The sequence below is a fragment of the Adiantum capillus-veneris genome, chromosome 21, assembly GCF_014529385.1.
Source record: "Adiantum capillus-veneris isolate H3 chromosome 21, ASM1452938v2, whole genome shotgun sequence".
NCBI lineage: Eukaryota > Viridiplantae > Streptophyta > Polypodiopsida > Polypodiales > Pteridaceae > Adiantum > Adiantum capillus-veneris.
This window is the reverse complement of record NC_140951.1, coordinates 99,766,779-99,789,965: the sequence shown is the minus strand read 5'-3', so window position 1 is coordinate 99,789,965 and position 23,187 is coordinate 99,766,779. Positions and strand designations below refer to the sequence as shown.

The following is a 23,187-nucleotide window of genomic DNA, read 5'->3' as shown; positions in this document are numbered from 1 at the left end:
GGTATAATGCCACAAAGGTACAAAATGGGGATAAGTGTCACCATGATACAATATAGCAGTAGCATGAAGTCTATCCTGATTGACACTCTAGGTGTCGTGCTAGAATCCTGTGGATCCTTTGCCGCAATCTCCGTTGGTGCTGCGCGGCTCCCCTCCTCAGTCGTGGTTGTCTCGATCTCCCCAACTCTATAGCTCGGTCAATGAGAGTACCACTGGTGTGTGTATGGGTGGGAACCGAGCTCTGTGGTAGTGGTGGCCCCTTTGCCTCTGTGGTACTCGGACTGAAGAAATCTGAGATATGTCTCTGGGACTGTCTTTGTCTATGCCCTCTTAATAGAGAGTCTCTATGTCTCTGTCTCTCAAGTAGAAATAATCCGAGACATCTTTGATTCTGATATCTCATGACTCTATCTAACGAGTCAGAACCATCTCTGAATAAGCAGTGAAAGCGTCCTCGTATCTCATAGTAGACTGTGCAGTGACATATGTAGTGAAGCTCTGTCTCTGGCTCTGCATGGCATAACTGACATATCCTACTGTCTGCTGGTATGCCTCTGAATCTGCCTGTCTCAATCCCAAGCTGGTGTGAAGATGTGAGTATCTGGCCTATGGCACATCGTAACCCATGAGATAGATGTGTGTTCATGTAGCTGGGCCATGTGACAAATCCGTCTGTCGTGAGTTGGAGAAGATGCTCTCCATAGAAAGCCCTCTTCGTACCCAACTCCCGTGATGGCTCTATCCATGTCCTCCTGGTATCAAGCATAGTTTTTCCATACGTCAACCACACGTCGGACGCACACGGGTACAGAAGTACGGAATAAGTACGGATGAGACTACCTGGAAATTCCACACGTCAGATAGCCTACTACATAGGATGCTTAGAAGCTTACAGACTACACCACCATGTTCTAAACTTTATACACAGACACAAAACCATAGAAAGTTCAGAAATTAGAATTTAGAGACTAGCTTGTGGGCGCGAGAGAGAGCTGAAGGTGAGCAAGAGAGGGCGAGAGGATGGGCTGGCCGCTAATTCGCAGCTCGCAGCTCATTGATGTGTTGCAATGTCTGCATAATAGAGTCAGCAGCCCAACTCGCACAGCCAAAAAACTGTAGGCAAAAAATTTTTGCCCCAAGTTTTTTGCCAGGTGCGGAATCACTTTTCGTACGTTTCCGTACTCTCCGAGTACGGAAGTGCGGCTGGGCAACCACACGGGTACGAAAAAAACAAGGGTATCAAGATGGATAAGATCCTGCCGAATGAGTTTAGTAATCTCCATCCGAGTAAGAGCCAAAGATGGTGCATCAAGAGAATACTAGAAAGGGGGACAGCCTGTCCGTGCATGAAACCATGCCTCTGAAACCATGAGCTCATCTGTGCATACCAACATGATGTATCTTCTTGTAAATGCCAGCTGTCTGGATGACTCAAGAGCAAGCCTAGCATATCTGTCCCTGGTGGTGTCCCATAAGCTGCGTACAAATGATACTGATTTGGTAAGTGCCTCAATCTCCAAGGTGGGGCAGCCAGCTCCGCTCGTATGATGTCATATGGAACTGAGGCCTTGGCTCTAATCAGCCTAGAAATCATAGATACCAAGGGTGTCATGTGACACATCCCAAACCTATGTGTCCGTGGACAAGCTACACCATAGCAAGGTTCAGTCAGTTCAGTCAGTTTAGATTAGCAGTGATCTGACACTTTTGTGAGTCTATTCGTAGACCGTGCATGCCCAGTTACTTAGTATAGATGCATATCCTCCTGTTGCACACAACATGATGATCGGAATTCCCATCAGAATCCATTAGCATCAATTAGGGGAATTTTCCAGTGCATTTAGCCTATTTTCCTATTTTTGGTTATTTTCACTTATTATTTTTAAGTGACTTTCCAACAAAAGTAGGTAAGGCAATTTTGCTAAGTTAATATATAAGCAAACCCAAGTTAGCACTTTCTGGCAGAAGAGGGAGCAGGAGCTTCCCGCTCAACAGGCAACTTCTCAGCAGTACCCCCTTAGACACTCAGACCCTCTAGCGTTTTTGGCCTCTCTTGCAGACCCTGGCGTTTCCATCAGCCATCGCCAGTACCCTCCAGTTCTTGGCGTTTCCCCACTAGCACCAAAGCAAGCTTCTCAGCCTAGCGTTTTCCTCATGATCACCATCAGCGTTTTCAGCCATTACTAACGCCATCATCATCAAGCACTTCAGCGTTTTTGCTTTGCAGAGTCAGATCAGCCTCACATGCATCAGATACATCAGCGTTTTGGGATTGCAGATGCAGATCAGCCTAGCGTTTTGGCAAAGGACAGAATCAGCCAGCGTTTTGATATTCAGCCCAAACCAGCAGGAGAGACTCGCAGTTTTCAGCCTATGACACCGTAGTAGATTACCCCCAAGTTGGTTGCAGATGTTCCCCCATTTTCAGCATAAAAACGCAGCCAAAACAGTCATTTTCAGCCACCGAAACAGTCCCAAAAATCAGCAGTTAGAAGACCACAGATTTCAGCCATCAAGTCGTCGTCGTCATCACCGTCGTCGTCATCGGCATAGCCCCATTGCATCAGTCCATTGCATTCGCACTGTACACCTTTGTGCAATCAAAGTAGACCACTCTCACCGACGAGAGTGGGGCCTTCGGAGGAGGGTTTTACAACCTCTCGGGTGTCGTATCTCTTCTCTCTCCTTCTCTCAGTCTCATTCACTTGCACGCACAATCCACTCACTTTGTTCATGATCATAGCACTCTCCATAAGACGGAAGGCTCTCTCCTTCCCTAAGAACTAAAAGGAACCTTGAGCAAATAAAGATTACTAATCTTGAGAAAAAAACAACATTCATTCCGCTGCACCTTACAAAGGGCCTCTCCATATTACTCCATCCAGCACTGTCAACAGATGGTCCCCAAACCTGAACCCCGTAGTGCATAACTGAAGCGACCAAAGTGTCAAAGAGCCAAAGCTTTGTTCGAGGTTCCTGGAATTGAACCTGCGAACAAATCCTCTCTAAACCGCCTAGGGTTGCATAGGCACGAGTCAATCTAGTGTTTGCTGCTACTCTCAGTGTGAACCTCGGTCTACTAAAGACCACCCCAAGATATGTGTATGCATCAGTGTACTCCATACTGTTCTGACCATATGTGAATGTAGGTGCTGATCTCTTGATCCACTGTGGCTGGTATTAAATACCATGAACTTGGTTTTACCAAGGTTGACAGACAATCCACTATCCCCTGCAAAACTATGCAATGTATCCAAATGTCTCTGCATACCCTCTAGTGAGTCTGATATCAACACAGTATCGTCAATATACAATAAAAGAGGGATCCATGTCCCTTCAAGCTGAGCACCTCTATCTCCTCCTCTGTCAATATAATCACAAACCTCATCAACATACATACCAAATAAAGTAGAGGACAATGGGCATCCCTGTTTCACTCCGATAGTGGAGTGAACTATGTCAGATATCCCCTCTGGGCTGTGTACATGACCCATCACTGAACTGTAGAATGCCATAATCCCCCATATCAGCTCTGTGGGTACCCCCAATTCCATAAGTCGGCGCATCAGTCTGACCCTCGGTACTGTGTCAAAAGCTTTGCGGAAGTCCACAAAGCTGCAATATATCCGTCTACCATGTGCTCGACCCTCCTCAATGATAGCTCTAAGTGTAAAGACACGATCCAGTGTGGAGAAACCCCTCCTGAAACCAGCCTGTCCAGGTGCCCGTATGCCCATTGTCTCTGCCCAACTGCTCAGCCTATGCTCAAGGATGGATGCATACAACCGTGCCAATGTGTGTCCTACCATGATGGTACGGTAATTCCCCGACACTGTGGGGTCTCCTGTCTTGAAGATAGGTACAATAGTAGACAATCTCTAAGACTGAGGAAAGCCCTCACACTGAACAACCGTGCAAGCATCTCTGCCAACAAGTCCCCAACATGTATAATGTGCTCTGCTACCAAACCCTCATGATCATGTGCCCGTTTGGTCTTCATCCCGTCAATGGCCTCCTTTACCATCTCAGTGGTAAAGAAGGTGCTCGTAGCCGGACATGGCTGTGGTGGATCCGGTAGTGGTGGCTGTCCAGGTACAGTGTATAATAATGCTGCATATTGCCCCCATATCTTCGTAGAAGTAATCACTGGTGGGGGAGACTGCTCATGGAATAGACGCCAAGCCTCTCCTGAATCTCTACTAAGGAAGAGCTGATATAAATCCTGCTCCATCTGGACCAAGAAAGCTCGCTTCTTCCGTCGTACTAGTCGTCGTGTAGCAATATGAGACTGTCTATAGGTGATCACTCCCAATGCAAGCTCCCACTGGATTTGAGCTCTCCTCTGTCGACACTCCTCATCATACCAGCTGTTCTGAGGCATGTGCCCAGAACGACGTCTCTGACCAGGCTGAGTGTGTGGGTATGCCACTGTCGCTGCCCCATGTAATGTCAGTGTGAGCATAGACGTGATCTCCTCCACTGTGTATATTGGCTCTGATGTGCATAAAAGTCTACGTATCTCCTTTGCATAGACTGAGTCAGTCTCTGGTGTAAAAGTATAGCGTGGATGTCTACCACCCCGTGAGGCCTGAGATGTATTGTACTCAAAAGGAGATTGATAATGTCAAAAGTGCATGATCTACTGCTATCCCAACAAGCCTGGGCCCCATTGTAAAATCTTGAATGTGAGATAAAGCTCGGATGTGTTTAAACATAGTCTACAGGACTGGCCTCATGTCTGTGTGGGAAACAAGTAGAACCTGTAGATGATGGGAAGGTCGGTAAGCCATTGAGTATGGATAAACTGTGAGTAGTCGTCATCTCCCTGAGGTATCTCCCATACTCTGTATGCACTCTGTCGTGTGAGCATCTCTCAAACCCCATGTCCTCTGGCTCTAGCTCTCTGAGCATCTCCTCTGAGGTGTCATAGAAAACCGTCTGTGAAGTGTCTGTACGGGCATTGAAATCCCCCAATAGTATGATGTCTCCATCCCTGGAGAACTCCCAAATATCATCATGAAGTACAGAGTAAGGAGACTGTCCTCTGGGTGAAGCATATACTGAAGTGCGGGAGGAAAATAGCATATGGTGATGTACAAGAAACGTCCAGTCTCTGTCCTCAGCCTCACCCACATGTATCTGGCTTGATCATCTCTCCGAACTATGTGTAGTAGTGGTTGGAGCTCCTCTCTGAAAAGAACTATTATACCTCCTGATCCTCTAGTCCCATGCTTAGATCCGGTGCATGTGCGACAAGCTATCTCCCATCTATATCCTGATATATGCGGCATCAACTATCTTGGAGCCTGAGGAGTCTCTGAGTAGAAAACAATGTCTCTGTCTCTGAAGCTGTCCTCAGAGGCCCCCACATGAAGTCTATACGAACCATTACAGTTCCAAACCGCCATCCTGAGAGTGGTCCCATAGGTCTCGCACTGTCATGTAGAGTGGCGCTCTGTAATCACTACTCGCCCATCTCTGTAAAAGGCTAACTTTCCCTTCTCCCTTGCTGCTCTAATCTCCGGTATGACCTCTCTCATATGTGCAAGCTGTGAGAGGGTAAGGTCATCTCCTAAAAAGATACTTGTTTTCTTGAGGGTTGGCCTCTTCCTTAAAAAGTCGTCCTTTTCTTCCATGGAGGGAAAGCACAAAATGAGAGCCCGTTCTTTTGAACTCTCCCCATTACCTTCATTCTTCTTGCCCACTCTCCAAGCTTGTGTGTGCGAGGGCTTCTCCACCCCCATCATTGACATGAGGCTCTTCACCTCTTGGTCCACCTTATTTGAATCTTTTAGGCCGGTCACTCTCACGTGTAGAGCGCGTACCCTACTTCGTTGCTCCTCTTCAAGTGTCTTGTTGATGATGTCGGGTGTGGCCGGAATGTCCTTGCCCTTCCCCTTCTTGACAACTTCAATCCACTTTTCAGCCTCTTCCACCTTCTTTTGCTTTTGGAGAGAACCTCCACCCATGAGGTCTTCTTTTCTCCTTCCTCCTTTATCTCTTTGACTTGCGCTCGTATAATATTCAGCTCATCTATCATTGATGGCTGAATTTCTCTATCTTCAGGTGTCCTCTCTCTATAGTTTCGGCAAGTTCCTTCCAAAGGGCTGAGATGTTACCTTTTAGAGCTTGAATTTCAGCCCGGAACTCTTTGCGCTCTAGTTCCCTTGCCTTTTCCTCCCTCTTTTTCCATTCAAGAAGTGAGCTCTTCTCTTTCTTCCACTCTTCCATGTGATCTTTGCATTCTTTCAACTCTCTTTCAATGGCTGTCATCCTCTTGCTTGTGACCATGAAGTGCGCCGCCATCTTTCTTGCTTGTTTGTTTCACTTCCTTGTGTCCTTCACTTCAGCTGAATCATGGCGGGTATCTTCATGGACTGGCGGGTATCTTCTGTGAGTAGACGTTCTCTGCACTTTCTCTTGCTCTGTGTGCATTGCACTGTAGCTATAAGCAACACGCAGGTAGGCAATGGGCAGGAGTCCTGCAGGGGCCAATTGCAGCAGCAACAGGTCATGGGATTGCAGCATTAGCGGGTAGGGAAAGGCAACATGTACGCGGGGTAGAGCAGCAGCAGGTACGCGGGAGGGAGCTGCAGTTGGTCGCGAACCTATAGCAGCAACAACAGGTACGCGGGGTGGTGCAGCAACGAGAGAGAGAGAGAGAGAGAGAGAGAGAGAGAGAGAGAGAGAGAGAGAGAGAGAGAGAGAGAGAGAGAGAGAGAGAGAGAGAGCTTTATTAACATCTTCGAAAGGCCGAACTCGACCTATGAGACAATATCATATACATGTGTTGATGCTCTAGGCATCGGAAAATAAAAAAAAGGGTACAAACTGAAATGAGCCTATACTATGCAAAAGGGTGTGGTAGGGTGGTGCATGTGGTGTACAATGTATAGTGTGGGTCCTCGTGTCGAGGTGTGTTCACGCATCATCAGGCTCAACTAGGGGCTGCAAGGTGATACCACCATGAGATGATAGGGAGGGTATCTAAAAACAAGCAACATATGTAGGGTAGAGAATGTGGTACATCGGTGGTGGCCTGCTCAGGTATCTCTGGAATGCTGGATCCCCTGGTGCTGGTACATGACTCTGCTCTAGATATTGATGGTGTAGAGCTAGTATCCTCGAGATCTTCCTCTGGTGACACCCATGTGTCCTGTATCCTGGGAGCCTCGGTCTCCGACGTGCCCTCTGAGACTCTGCCTGTAGAAGGGTAAGCCCTCTACTCTGTGTAGGTAGTGTGGGGGGGTCTGGCCCTGCTCGTCGGAAAAACTGTGTGATGGTAGTCTGTGTCGTGCTATCCTGACTCTGGCGTGGCTGTAACAACTGCTCTCGAACCTCTAAAGCCGCAACCAGGAACTGGCCAAACCTCCTCTGCTCTCGGCCTATCATATGCTGCTGTAATGAGTCTCCAATGCCATATCTCTCTCTCAGCTCTGTATATGCTGGGCATCTCATGACAAAATGCTCCTCACTCTCCACCTCCGTCTGGCAGATCCGGCATGTAGGCTCCTCTCGTGGTATGCCTCTGGCTCTGCCACTCTCAATCTCTAGTTGATGTGATGACACTCGTAGTTGGCCAATGTTGACCCGAAGTCGGTGTGGCATGTACTCTTGCATGTATAATGGAATCTCAATGAATCCCTGCTCTGAGAACCTCAGAAAATGCTCATAGTAATATAGCATTTTAGGAGGTAGGGTGTCTGTGGGCCTGCGCCATGTCCTCTTAATAAATGTATGCCATATCTCCTGTCTGATGACCCTATTCCGCTCAGAGCGTGAGAGGGTATAGGTCGGGGCCTGGGTGTCATACTGGAGCGGTGGTAGTCTATCGATATCAAAACCGTGCTGAGCTAGCCAATCTCTTGTCTGGGCATACCATGAGCTAGTGTCCCCTGCTTGTGCCATCTCTCTAGATGCAATGAAGGCTCTATGAGAGATCCTATCTGGATCCATATCTTTGAATCTGTGAAGAAGGCAAACAGTCTGAAAGAGTGCCTCTACCAACATCGGTGGTGCAGCCAGCTCAGCTCTAATAATGTCATGTGGAACTGATGGCTTGCTGCGAATCATCCTGGAGATCATAATAATCTGTGGCCTCTCTATCTGTGTCCATATTGAGTCTGCCAGTCCCGGTCCCCAAATGGCCGAGGCATACATGAGTGCAGGTGTGACCAGTGTGTCAAAGAGCCACCCCTTCGTCCGGGGCTCCTGGAAGTGGGCCTGGTGGCACTGTCTCTCCATCAGAGCTAGTGATGCGTATCCTCTGGTAAGTCTATCTCTGGCTGCCTGTGTCATGGAGAAGGTCCCTGATGCTGCGGTGAATCTAACCCCCAGATATACATATGAGCTTGTCACCTCTATATCCCCTCCAGCTACTGTAAATCTACTCTGTCGGCGAATCTGAGCCGATGTATGAAATATGAGAACCTTGGTCTTGCCAAGGTTCACCGTGAGTCCTCTCTGTGAGTAGAAATCATCCAGGGCCTGCAAATGTAGTTGTAGTCCCTCTGCCGTCTCTGACATCACGACAACATCAACTGCATATAAGAGTATGTGTACAGTAGTCCCTGCAATATCCACACCCTCTCCACCCTTGTGCAAGATGAAGTCTACAATCTCGTCAATGTATAGACCAAAGAGTGTAGGTGATAGGGGGCAACCTTGTTTCACACCAATGGTGCTCACAAGGGTGTCAGATAATCCACCCGGGCATCTCACTCTGCCAGATACATGCTCATACAATGCATAGATCCCCCATGCCATCTCCTCTCCAATCCCAAGCGCAGCCAGACGTCTGAAAAGTCTCTCTCTAGGTACTGTGTCAAATGCTTTGCGGAAGTCCATGAAGCAGCAATATAATCTCCTCTTCCTCACCCGTGTCTGGTCGATCAGACAACGAAGGGTGAAGATATGATCAATAGTAGAGAAAGCTCGGCGGAAGCCTGCCTGTCCTGGTGTCCTCATGCCCTCTCCCTCTGCTAGAGAATTGAGCTCCTCCTCTAAAACCGCGCCATATAGTTTGGCCAGTATAGGACCAATCATGATAGTGCGATATGTGCTAGGATCCATGGCATCCCCAGATTTGTGGATAGGCACGATGGTGTGCTCTGTCCACGACTCTGGGAATCCCTCTGAAAGCGCGCGGTTGAAGAGGTGGGCAATGAGTGGTGCCAATGCATCACAGCCATATATAAGATGCTCTGCCTGTAGGCCTGCTTGATCTCTAGCGAGGCCTCCCATGCTGTAGGTGGGATATAGCTTTCTTCACCATGTGGGTGGTGAAGAAAGTAGATGATGTGGGTCGGGTAGCCGATGGCGTAGGTATGGGTGGTTGTCCTGGGAACTCATATAAGCTCTCGGCATATCTGTGCCATGTCGTTGGGTCCTGAATAGGAGTGGATGGCCTGGGAGGTCTGATCCGACGCCATGCCTCAGCACTATCCTTGCGATAGATGTCCCAATACTGGTGCTCCTCCCACTCTCGTCTTTTACGACGGGTAAGTGTCTGCATCTTGCGCTGAGCCTGGCGATGTGTAATCTCCCCTCTGATCTCCGCCCTGTGTCGCGCAAGGGAGAGAAGATCAGAAAGTCAAGGCTGCCCTTCCTGTATCGCATGAGCCCCTCCCCCCCCCTTGTTGGGACCAGCAGCCGCGACCTGCTGCTGTGCAGAGAGAGAGAGAGAGAGAGAGAGAGAGAGAGAGAGAGAGAGAGAGAGAGAGAGAGAGAGAGAGAGAGAGAGAGAGAGAGAGAGAGAGAGAGAGAGAGAGAGAGAGAGAGAGAGAGAGAGGAGAGAGAGAGGGGGGGGGGGGGGGGGGGGGGAGGGGGGGGGGGAATCTGAAAGCCCTCATGCAGCCTTCGAAATCACCATACTGCAACCAGAGAGAGATGTCACACAGACTCACACTCACTGGAAAGGTGGCAGGTGATCTCGATCACATAACATCCTTAATTGAGTCTTAATTTTGAGCTCGTGGAGATCGCACACTGCTAGAGAGAGACAGAGAGAGAAATGAAATGTTATATTAACGTCTTCAAAAGGCCAAAATGACCTATGAGACCAATCTGTTACAAAATGGTGAATCTAATACCTTGTATGGGCACAAAAGAACTAGAACAAAGATACTACTACTAGAATCCATCCTGATCTGCACTATGGATGTTGAGAGAGTATGGCTCAAATCCTCTATTGTAGTCTCCGTCAATGCCGTGTAGCCCCTCTCCTCAATCTTGGCCGTCTGGATCTTCGTAGCTCCAGTGCTCGGTCGATGAGAGTGCTGGTAGTGGTCGGATTGAGTGTGGGCCGAGCTCTGCAGTGATGGCTGCTCCTCTGGCTGTCCCGTACTCTAGTGAAAAGAAATCTGTAATTTGTCTCTAGGACTCTCTCTCGATCTCTCCCCAGTAAAGTGTCTCTATATCTGTGTAGAGAGAGAGAGAGAGAGAGAGAGAGAGAGAGAGAGAGAGAGAGAGAGAGAGAGAGAGAGAGAGAGAGAGAGAGAGAGAGAGAGAGAGAGAGAGAGAGAGAGAGAGAGAGAGAATGAATGAATGAACTGAAATGTTATATTAACGTCTTCAAAAGTCCAAAATGACCCATGAGACCAATCTGTTACAAAATAGGGAATCTGATACCATGTCTGGGTACAAAAGAACTAGAACAAAAATACTACTACTACTAGAATCCATCCTCATCTGCACTCTGGATGTCAAGAGAGTATGGCTCGAATTGTCTGTTGTAGTCTTTGTCGATGCTGTGTAGCCCCTCTCCTCAATCGTGGCTGTGTGGATCTTCATAGCTCTAGTGCTGGGTCGATGAGAGTGCCGGTATTAATGTCTTCAATAGGCCAAGATGACCTATGAGACGAAAAGGTTACATCCATGTGTGACTCTAGTACAATGTTGGGGGAACATAAAGATAAAAGTAAGCGAGGGTACCTAGAGTGGGTAGGTATGTAAGCCTAACCTACATCTTGATTATCATCAATGTCCTCATTACGTAATACATCAGCTTAAAACATATGGAGAGGGGTACAATCACATGAGGGCTAATGAGGTGTGTAGCGGGGGAAGTAGACAATGGTGATCATCCCATGAGCTCTCTCATGTGGGTCCCGGCCATATGGCCTCAATGTCCTCCATGGTCAATTCTCCGGGCACGCGTGCTCGATGTCGCTCAATGATGCTCCCTAGCCTCTGATGTGGACCTCGTCTACAATGTGAAGGTCTTGACATCCTTGTGCGCAGTGTTGCCAAGAAACGTGTTTCTTCACTCATGAAACGTACGAAACATTTTAGAAACGTTTCTGTATGAGTTTGGACGTTTCAAAGGTAAAGTCAAGGCTCGTAAATTTTTGCACGTCAGGTTGTAGTGTTGATTTTTTTATCGTTTAAAAAAGTTCTTGCTTCTAATGATGAAAGTTAGTCCTATTCTCCCTCTTTTTCATGTCTAATTGTAAGGTAATGCTTAAAATATAGATCTCAGCTTATACCACTTAAACTTATGTACATTTCTTTAGTTTGCACGAAACATCTGTTTTGGCGTTTCTTTCTCGGACGAAATCGTTTCGAAACTTCTGAAACTCGTTTCAAATGAAACGTTTCGAAACTCCGTGGCAACTATGCTTGCGCGTCATTGCCGGCCAAGTTGCATGACTTGATCAAGAAGAATGCCCCGATGAGGGTGTGACCAGGTAACTGTGGTGGGCCATCCCAAGTAGTCCCTCTGTAAAAAGTAGGGATCTCGCTTTGTATGGATCCTTTCTGTGTAGGTCCTCCGCTCCTAAGGGTAGTCTCTTTGAGTCTATGGGTCTCCAACACGAAGAGATTTGGGCACCTCTGATCATAGTAATCCATGATGCGGGATAAGGGGCCAAAGCCCTCTTTGAATAAGCAATGAAAACGCCAGCAGATCTCATAGTATGTTGTGCATTGGGGGATAGAGTGCTCCTCTGTCTCTTGCAAAACTTGTAAAATCTCTTCTCTGGGGGTATACTTCTGTATTGGCCAGTCTATACTGGATGATCTATAATGGTGCCCCCCCCCCCCCCCCCCCCCCCCCCCCCCCCCCCCCCCCAAAACCCAACCCACACACAATTTTATTCTTGCTATTGTCTGTTTCTTGGGGCGTTTTCTTGATTCGTGATTTTTCTTTCCTTCTCCTACACTGATTTGTTTTCTGATTTTGTGTTTGCCTCCTTGTGTCTTGTCTGCTTTGTCTACTTGCGGTTTCTTCTCTTTGTGTGTGGGCTTGTTTTGTTGCTGGTTGTTTGCATGAGGCTGCTTGGTTGTATGCGGATGAGGTGTGTGTGTGTGTGTGTGTGTGGCTGTCTATTGCTTGTTATCTGCTTAGATGCACGTGGTGGTTTTGGGTCGGTGGGGTCTCCAGCGGCATCATCTTTGTCTTACCCAGTGGTGATGCTGCTGCAAGTTGGGGGTATCCATAGCCCTGACTGTCTCCCCCTCAGTGTCGATGCAGAGTGGATGTGCGGTGGTGATATCTCTTTTGATGGTGTGCCCTTTTTGCCCTTGGAGATCCGGAGTTTGATATTGGAGACTATATGGTGAAGTTTTCAGCCTCATTGCAAGTTTGGGCATGTTCATGCTTCAGCCCTCTGCTACAAGCGTTCTTCCTTCCCTTGTCCCTGGCCTTATCCATGTTTTAAGAATCTGTATCACTGGTGGTTTTACCTCTATGGTTGGTTGGTATTGCTATATTCCAGGGGTTTTTTCACTGCCATTTCCAATCTATCATGTGATGGCTACAGGCATTGCAATTTGCTTATGTAATACAAAAGGGTCAGAGTTCTTCTTTTCTTGTGTGCGCGCGCGCACGCGCGCACACACACACACACACACACACACAGAGAGAGAGAGAGAGAGAGAGAGAGAGAGAGAGAGAGAGAGAGAGAGAGAGAGAGAGAGACGATGAAATGAAATGTTACATTAATCTTCAAAAGGCCAAAATGACCTATGAGACCAAACTATTACAAAATTGTGAATCTGATACCATGTCTGGGTACAAAAAGACTAGAACAAAATACTACTACTACTACTAGAATCCATCCTCATCTGCACTCTGGATGTTGAGAGTATGGCTCGAATCCTCTGCTGTAGTCTCCGTCGATGCTGTGTAGCCCCTCTCCTCATCGTGGCCGTCTGGATTTCCGTAGCTCCAGTGCTCGGTCGATGAGAGTGCCGGTAGTGGTCGAACGAGTGGGCCGAGCTCTGCAGTGATGGCTGCTCCTCTGGCTGTCCCATATCTAGCGAAAAAAAATCTGTAATCCTCTCTGGGACTGTCTCTCTCTAGCTCTCCCCAATAAAGTGTCTATATATCTGTGTAACTCAAGTAGATATAGCTCAAGAAATCTCTGATCCTCATAACTTATGACCCTGGAGAAAGGACCGAAGCCGTCTCTGAATAAGCAGTGGAAACAGGAGAGAGAGAGAGAGAGAGAGAGAGAGAGAGAGAGAGAGAGAGAGAGAGAGAGAGAGAGAGAGGAGAGAGAGAGAGAGAGAGAGAGAGAGAGAGAGAGAGAGAGAGAGAGAGAGAGAGAGAGATGAAATGAAATGTTATATGAACGTCTTCAAAAGCCCAAAATGACCTATAAGACCAAACTATTACAAAATTGTGAATCTGATACCATGTCTGTGTACAAAAAGACTAGAACAAAATACTACTACTACTAGAATCCATCCTCATCTGCACTCTGGATGTTGAGAGTATGGCTCGAATCCTTTGCTGTAGTCTCTGTCGATGCTGTGTAGCCCCTTTCCTCAATCGTGGCCGTCTGGATTTCCATAGCTCCAGTGCTCGGTCGATGAGAGTGCCGGTAGTGGTCGAACGAGTGGGCCGAGCTCTGCAGTGATGGCTGCTCCTCTGGCTGTCCCATATCTAGTGAAAAAAAATCTGTAATCCGTCTCTGGGACTGTCTCTCTTTAGCTCCCCAATAAAGTGTCTATATATCTATGTAACTCAAGTAGATATAGCTCAAGAAATCTCTGATCCTCATAACTCATGACCCTGGAGAAAGGACCGAAGCCGTCTCTGAATAAGCAGTGGAAACAGGAGAGAGAGAGAGAGAGAGAGAGAGAGAGAGAGAGAGAGAGAGAGAGAGAGAGAGAGAGAGAGAGAGAGAGAGAGAGAGAGAGAGAGAGAGAGAGAGAGAGAGAGAGAGAGAGTCAGTCAGTCAGTCAGTCAGTCACAAGTTGTGTTTCTCTTTTTAGGCATTGGCAGATAGAGAGCATGCAGTGCGGCATGGTAATATGGCTGTATCCTTGGTTCAAGTGCTAGCTAGATAATGAGAATAACATAACGACTGAATGTTAAAGCCTTAATATTAACATAGTCTGCAGTGCTTGTTTTTATACATACAACAATTGTTCAAACCTGAATTGATTGCCAGACAATAATCTTCATACGAGATTACAATCCCAAAGGACATGAGGTTGGTACTCATTACAAGCAGTCGGCTCTTTGTTTAAAATGGAAAATGGCTTCCTCCAGATGAATTTTTACTTAACCTATTACAGCTCTCTACTAAGGTGGGTGCTGAGAGGGCCATCTGATGTGGATGGGGGTAGTACACTGCCATGGAGCACTATCTTCTCTTCAACACGGAGTGCTCCTTCAGCAGCCTCCATAAAATAACCAAATATCTGCTGTCCAAAAAACCCAAATCCGCTCCTTTTTAATTCCAAAATGCCAGGGCTTTTGCTTCAAAATAAACGCGGTTCCATTATAGGAAAAAAAAACAGAAAAAATTTCTCGCACACCATTGCCCCTACCCACCCACTCAACATGAATGCGAGAAAGAAACATGAAAACAAATCAAAAGAAACCAAAATCTAAAACAAAAAACAGATTGACTTAAAAAACAGATCAACTTAAAAACAGATTGTATTGAGGTGCTCTTTCTCAGAGGCATCGTCGGCTGCCTGGTCGGATGCTCCTACGTGCGGGTCAACATCCGAGAGTGGCTCGACTGTAGTGGAGGATGTCACTGTTGGGGTATAAAGCCCAATGTGGTCGCCCAGGTAAGTGGGCGGGCCGCCAGGTATTTACACATATTCTTTTGTAAAAAACCTAATAAGAACTCACTATGCTCTACACATTACAGTAGAGCGAGTTCACCATATCGTCGTGCTCTTCTTCTCGCACTCTCTCTCGCGTCGCACTTCCGCTCGTACTCCTTCAACTGGTATCAGAGCTCAGATCGAGGCTCGGGGCAGCACTGCAGGAGGCTAGAGTCACCAGCTCAGATTGGAGTGAAATTCGACAGGCGAAGACACGGCCCCAATGCTTGTGGGAGTTTCCTACGGGCTCGGTGTGCTCAGAATTTCATTCTGAGGTCATCATGGTCACCGTTCGGCTTCGACAAAGGTCTGCGCATGCCATTTTCGACTACGTGGTCTCGGCGGGTGCAGATCCGACTCTGCAAATTTGGGGTTTTCGGCCTACGACTGCAGGTGCTGGGGATATCGACACTCCTAGAGTGTTGATTTCTGACTGTCTACACATCGAAGGACGGCTCACAGTTCTTGGAGGCGTGTCCCATTCGACACGGGCGCATCTACACACAGACTGTAGGCGACATCCACTAGTTCATCAGGTAGCTTGTGTTTGCTGCTTGATATTCCAGATTTCATCCTGACATTGCACGTACTTCCACATGGAATGTATTGTCAGAGATGATGTATGTCTGTTGAGGGTTTGCTGGCTGAGAGTCACGCAGCAAACAACCACCGCAGCGGTTACAGCATACAGTGGGAAATTTGTGGATGTATGACTTTGTGGGAAGTTTATGTACTGTCAGATTTACTGCAGCCTTTGTTGAGGGTCGAGTGAGGTTTTATTGAGCTGGGGGATTCTCGAATGTTGAGATCCTTTCGGTGATACAGGTCTTGGAGCGATCCCTCGAGCACCCTTAGATAGGCAGCTAGGATGTATTGACTGTGAGTTAGACAATTGAGATTGTATCTTTGCTTTATTGCCGTTGAGGCATTGTCACAGTCTATGCTTACAGGATAGTGAAAGGACAGTCAGAGACAGTACATGTGCAAGACAGGTTTACCCATAGCTTACAGTGTCAGAGAGACAGTGTTTTTGAGCTGTTTTCTGGTCTGTTTTTAGTATACCAGAGCCATTTTACAAAGGAGATTCTACCAAAATTTCTGCAGAATCTGAAGCTTTCTTGGTTCATTTGACAGGTTGATTGGTTCAGAGGTCAGTTTACAAGGGAAACTCTGCCGAATTTTTCCCAGAAAAGTAAACTACTGTGAAGCGTAGCTATGGCTGGATCACAGGACACTGCTCTTTACAATATCAAGAAGCTGGATGGAACCAATTTCCCATTGTGGAAGAAGCAGATTTGGCACGTGTTGGTACAAAAGAAGCAGATAAAACCTATAAAGCTCAAGGAGATAAAACTAGAAGATATGGACGAAGATGAATGGAGTGAAATGGATGAATTGGCACTTTCTACCATTATGCTGACTTTGGCAGAAAGCGTTTACTTCAATGTAGCAGACGAGATGTCGGCTTATCAAGCATGGTTAAAGCTGAGTGATCTTTATGAGAAGCAGAGTGCAGCTTCATAGGTATACTGGCTTAAGAAGCTTGTTGACTTGAAGATGAAAGAAGGGACACCTATGTCCAATCATCTGAATGAATTCAACACAATCTATAGTCAGTTGTCAGCTCAAGGTGTCAAGTTTGATGAACCTGTTAGAGCTATGTTCCTATTGATCACATTGCCGGAAAGTTGGGACACTTTTCGCACAGCTTTGAGTAATTCTGCACCTCCAGATGGTTTGAACATAGCAGGTGTAGAAGAAAGTCTGCTTACTGAAGAAACCAATAGAAAGACAATGGACAAAGGCAAAGGAACAGCCTTAGTTGTCAGGGGAAGGACCAAAGAAAAGTACAAAGGTGGAAAGAGGAATCAGTCTCGTAGCAAGTCCCGCAGTGCTAAAGGCAAGAGTGACATAGAATGCTACTATTGTGACAAAGAGGGTCACATGAAAAGAGACTGCAGAGAATGGAAAGCAAAAAAAGGCAAAGAGAAAGCTGAAGACCATGGTGAGAAGAATAAGTCCTCAGTGAAGATTCAAGAAATAAATGTGACAAACACTGTTGCAGAGGATGACAGTCTAGTGTCAGGAGACATCTACTTCTTGAAGAATACAATGGACTCAGCTCTTCTTACAGCATCTGATGGAAATGCACTAAATGACTGGATTATAGATTCAGGGGCATCACCTCATGTGTCTCCAAACAAGGAGTGGTTTACCTCTTATGTGACCACTAAAGATCATGTTCGGCTAGGCAAGGGGAAGACATGTGAGATCTTAGGTGTTGGAGATGTTCAATTGAAGTTTCAGAATGGCTCTTCTTTCACGCTGAAGAATGTGAGACATGTTCCCGCAATTACAAAGAGCTCGATCAGCACAGGTTTACTTGATGATGCTGGCTACGTCACCACTTTTGGACAGAACATGTGGAAGATATCCAAGGGTTCTATGACAGTAGCACATGGAGTAAAGTCTGGAGGACTTTACATGATTTATGTATCAAATGTCTCTAAAAATGTAATCAATGTAACCGAGCACCGAACGTTTCTTTGTGGCATAGCCGGTTAGGACATATGTCCAAGAAGGGAATGGAAATCTTGTCTCGTTCTGGTTATTTGCCTTGCTTTTCATTTAATGATTTTGAATTCTGTGAACATTGTCTGTATGGTAAGCAAACACAGCAGCCACATAAGCATAGAAGCAGTAGAAGAGATACACAGTTGGCACTTGTTCATAGTGATTTGTGTGGACCTATGCCTAACCTATCTCTAGGGGGAGCTTCTTACTTTATGACATTTATAGATGATTACTCGAGGAAAGTATGGGTTTACTTTCTCAAGCACAAGGATGAAGCGTTTAGTGTTTTCAAAACGTTTGTGACACTTGTGGAGAATGAGAGTGGCAAGAAGCTTAAATGCTTACGCACTGACAATGGTGGAGAGTATGTTTCAAAGGCCTTTCAGGACTTTTGTGAGTCAAAAGGTATAAAACGTGAACTTACTGCTCCTTACAATCCTCCTCAAAATGGTGTTGCTGAGAGGATGAATAGGACCATACAAGAGAAGGTCAGAAGTATGTTGTCTAATGCACAACTGCCAAATGGGTTTTGGGCTGAAGTTGTATCAACAGCTGTTCATCTTGTAAATAGATCTCCTAGCAAGGTTTTGCAGAAGGATTCAGTGCCAGAGATGGTATGGTCAGGCAAAATGCCCTCATACAAGCATCTCAGAGTCTTTGGCTGTGAGGCATATACTCACGTTCCAAAAGAATTTAGGAACAAACTTGAGCCAAAGAGTAGAAAGTGCATCTTTCTAGGCTATGGTAATTCTGGTGAGATGGGGTACAGACTTTGGGATCCCGAATCCAGAAAGGTTGTCCGCAGCAATGATGTTCACTTTAATGAATCCAAATATCATTCTAAACCAGAGAGGGTTGAGGAGATTAGAAGAGTTGTCTTCCAAGAAGATGGACCTGCACGTGCAAGACAAAATGTCAGGGCTCAAGAGGAGCAAGGACAGGATAGAGTGGAACCACAGGTTGTGGCTGAGCCTGAGCCACCTATTGTGCGTAGATCTGGACGTGTCACGCGACCTCCTGATAGGTTTGTTCCATCTATGAACTATGTCATGTTGACTGATTGCAATGAGCCTTCATGTTACAAGGAAGCAGTGCAAATGAAGGACTCCGGGAATTGGCAATTGGCCATGCAGTCAGAGATGACAGCTCTGCATAAAAACAAGACATGGAAGCTAGTTAAATTACCACTGGGCAAAAAGGCTCTACCTTGTAAATGGGTTTACAGGTATAAGATCACCGCTCATGATAGTCAGCCAAAGTACAAAGCAAGGCTTGTTGCCAAGGGCTTTAAGCAAGAACAAGGCATTGACTTTGATGAAGTCTTCTCTCCGGTGGTCAAGATGACTACATTGAGATGCTTTCTTGCATTGGTTGCCATATTAGATTTGGTGTTGCACCAAATGGATGTCAAGACAGCGTTCTTGCATGGTGATTTAGATGTGGAAATTTACATGCAGCAGCCAGAAGGGTTTGTTGAGAAAGGCAAGGAAGATTGGGTATGCCAGTTGTTAAAGAGTCTTTATTGCTTAAAACAATCACCGAGGGCATGGTACCATAAATTCCACAAGTTTATGCTTTCTCAAGGCTATAAACGTAGTGAGTTCGATCACTGTCTATATACAAAGAAGGCTAAGGATGGTAGTTGGCTGATCCTTATTTTGTATGTGGATGACATGTTGATTGCTGGCATGCACTTGGAAGAAATTTCAGCTTTGAAGTCAAAGATGGCAAAATCGTTTGACATGAAAGACATGGGTGAGGCAAGTCATATACTTGGTATGCGCATTGAGAGAGACAGATCAAAGAAGTTGATTTGGTTATCTCAAACAGAGTATATTGACAAGGTTTTGCAACGTTTCAATATGGCGAAGGGAAAGGCATTGAGTGTTCCATTGCCACCATATGTGAAACTTAGCAAACAAGATTGTCCTGTGTCTGAGGAAGAACAGGCTGAAATGGATAAGATTCCATATGCGTCTGCAGTGGGTAGTTTGATGTATGCAATGATTGCTACTCGCCCAGACATTGCATTTGCAGTGGGAGTAGTAAGTCGATACATGTCAAACCCAGGCAAGAAACATTGGGAGGCAGTGAAAGGAATATTGAGATACCTGAAAGCTACAAAGAGTATGCGTATATGCTATGGGAGTCGGGAGCTAAGTGTAAAGGGTTTTACAGACTCAAATTATGCAGGTGACTTAGACAACCGAAGGTCTACGTCAGGGTATGTCTTTACATTGGCTGGTGGAGCAGTATCATGGCGTTCTAGATTACAAGATTGTGTTACTCAGTCTACTACAGAGGCTGAATATGTTGCAGCATCAGAGGCATGCAAAGAATCAATTTGGCTTAATCGACTAGTAACAGATTTGGGAATCAAAGAAGAGATGCCTGTGTTATATTGTGATAGTCAAAGTGCTATACAATTGGCTCGCAATCCAGTTTATCACTCAAAGACAAAGCATGTGGATGTGAAGTATCATTTCATCAGGGAGTTAGCAGTTTCGCAAGCAGTTAGGTGTAGGGTAGTACATCACTTCTCTACATCTCTTGTATATTAGCTTGTATAGTAGCTTCTCTCACACTTAAAGTACCACATTGGACACTAAGTGGGAGGTTGTTGGGGTATAAAGCCCAATGTGGTCGCCGAGGTAAGTGGGCGGGCCGCCAGGTATGTACACATATTCTTTTGTAAAAAACCTAATAAGAAGTCACTATGCTCTACACATTACAGTAGAGCGAGTTCACCATATCGTTGTGCTCTTCTTCTCGCACTCTCTCTCGCGTCGCAGTTCCGCTCGTACTCCTTCGGTCACCTTACTGGGAAGAGGTACTTTTCATTGCTATTTTCTCATCACAGGAGCTTGACTGTAGGTCATCAGCTGCACTCTCGCTTTTGGGGACACATCCGTGGTAAGAGGATTTTACATCAACTGCTTTTGAAGGCAGATTCCAAGTTACCTGCCAAATGAGTTCTATTTGTGGCATCTGGCGAGGGATTTCCCTAGGGGGCGACAACGGCCCTGATAGCCACTACAAACCCAACAGAGTTCTGCACATTAGCAAGACCGTATGTGCAAGCTTGATAGAGATCAAAGGGATTGGAGTCAGCAGCACAGTGATGAGCAGAGACAAAGATAGGTAGGTAGGCAAATGAGTAGTGAGACAGAGGTTGGATGAGGCCAGAGCAACACCTAGACAGACCTCCTGAGAAGAAATTACCATATTAGGATTGAGAGGACGTTTCAAAGCAGCTGGACAATCAGATAGAGCATGACGACCAGCAGTCAAAGGCAGTTTAGGACCAGCCTGAGGTACCCCATGATAGGCCAGTTTAGTAGGTTTTGGATTCCTGGGAGATCCAAACACAGGTGCCTCTTATAGTAGGCACTACTGGGGGTGAGTACGAGAGTCTCCTCAATTTGCAAAGGAGTTTCACTATTTAGTAGGTTTTGCATCACGAGTAGATGTCCCAATATCTGAGATTCTCCCTGCCCAGTTCTTTGCAGTTGGTCCATGGAAATTTCCTAGAGGTATCTTTGAGGAGTGGGCTACTTTGTGTTGAGACATTTTTCTTGCAACTGACAGGAGGACGTCAGATCTTGCTTGGTCCAAAGAGAGCACTCATGATCAGATTCGAAGTGCAAGGTTTACATGAGGGTCTCTTATGGACGACGGAGGCTGTTTATGGTCACATACAAGGGCAGAGGATGGTTGAGGCCAACTGCTTTATGGATGTCACCTAGATCGCAGAGTTGTTTGAGAGTCACTTTAATGATGCTTTGGGGAAGTTGGTTTGGTTAGAGAGATGTGCATTTTGGTACCTTCCCTTGGTTTTTGTGGTGGACGAGTGGGTCCCTCCTCCCTCTCTTAGATGATGCCTGTGTCGTAGATCTGCATCCTTTTTTGGGTTACAACATCAAGAAATGTTAAGAGTAGATGCGGACGATTTTGAAGGCACAGCCCGAGGGTTTCACAGTCCCTGGCTTTTGTGTGCTGCTAGAGGAGGTCTTTCACAGGGCATACTTAATATTTGTCGGATACCTAGCAATGGGCATTGTGGTTTTCACTACATTGCACGCTGCGGACAGAGCTTTGGCAGATTTTTGTAGGCTTATCACACCCAGATATCCTGATTAGAGTATCTTTATCCCTTGATGCATCGTGTGATTTGTTTTGGGATTTTCCCCCATGATCTCATTGTATAATGGTCAATTTTTTGTAATACAAAGGGTTAGAACCACTTTTTTGTTCCCCCCCTCCCCCCCCCACAACAAGAAAACATCTCCCCCCCCCCCCCCCAACAAGAAAACAAACAAACACAAGTTCCTCTCTCTCTCTCTCTCTCTCTCTCTCTCTCTCTCTCTCTCTCTCTCACACACACACACACAAGACGGCCACCATGTGCCAATAGAAAAGAACAGATTGAACAGACTTTTAGCACTTCAATAACAACTGAACTGAAATAGAGAGAGACGACACGCGACACGGAGTGGCGGAATTCCACCCCAGAAAGTATTGGCCCCAAAACCTTGGCGCCCGTTTCGGTATTTCTTTATATTGCATCAACCCAGTACAAGCCGATACTCTAGACTCTGCACCTTCTCCAGGAAGCATGCCAGAGAATGACCCCTAGCCTCATATTTAAAGGCCCTTGGCCTAAAACGCAATTACAGTGAAAAGCCTTCAAACTCAAAAGCATCTGGTCCAAAAGCAAAGCCAAAAAGTTGCTAGCGTAAATCACGGAAATCCGTAAAGTTGCCACGTCATCAGTCAACGCAAAATGCGGAAATCCGTACAGCTTGCCACGTCATCATACCAACGCAATTTTTGAAAATCTGCCACATCATCAGTTTTTGTGTGTGTACTGGTCTTGCTTTATTTTAATCCTTTTGTCACTTGGGCCCCATCGGACAGGGTCCCCATAAGTTGGTAGGACTTCTTCTTCTGTTACTTGTTCTTCTTAGGGTTTAGGCCCCTGGGCCGGCATTTGTAAGTTGGCTCCATTCTGTAGGCTTTGACACGTCAGCAGTTTGTTACTCTCTCTCTCTCTCTCTCTCTCTCTCACACACACACACACACACACACACACACTTTTTTGTAAATCTTTAGGATGAATTTACAAGCACGAAACCTCAAGGCGAGGGAAACCCACAGAAAAGAGCAAATACAAAGGCGTGAACACTGGAGTGTTCATCTGGAAAGGGCTAAAAGCATACATAGGCAAGCTGATGCATGTCTGAAGTGATATCACCTACTTCCCAGGCAAAACATAAGGATAGTTCGCGGGATCTCACACTCATATTGTGGATCTAGATGCTTTGAGTAATGAGGCCCAAAAGACTTATTTATTGTTACAAGGGTTGCCCCAAAAGCAAAGCCCCAAAAGTTTAAACTCAAAGCAACTATTCCCAAAAGCTTTGCTCAAAATCTGCCAGCCAAAAACAGCCAGCGCAAATTACGGGCGTCTGTACATTGCCACATCAAATTTCATCTATCCGTTCCTGTACTCAAACAAGTTAAGTACAAATCAATCATTTTCAT

General features: G+C 46.2%; 1 protein-coding gene across 2 annotated transcripts in view; it reads left to right on the top strand.

The window, feature by feature from the left end:
* LOC147431416 (uncharacterized) overlaps nucleotides 1-23,187 on the top strand; it is a 102,292-nt gene that overhangs the window by 27,145 nt on the left and 51,960 nt on the right. For both annotated transcript variants that reach the window (XM_086494032.1, XM_086494033.1), the window contains 2 exons: nucleotides 14,221-14,265; nucleotides 14,400-14,441. In XM_086494032.1, coding sequence (XP_086350158.1) covers nucleotides 14,221-14,265; nucleotides 14,400-14,441 — 87 coding nt within the window. The remainder of the gene's footprint in view (nucleotides 1-14,220; nucleotides 14,266-14,399; nucleotides 14,442-23,187) is intronic.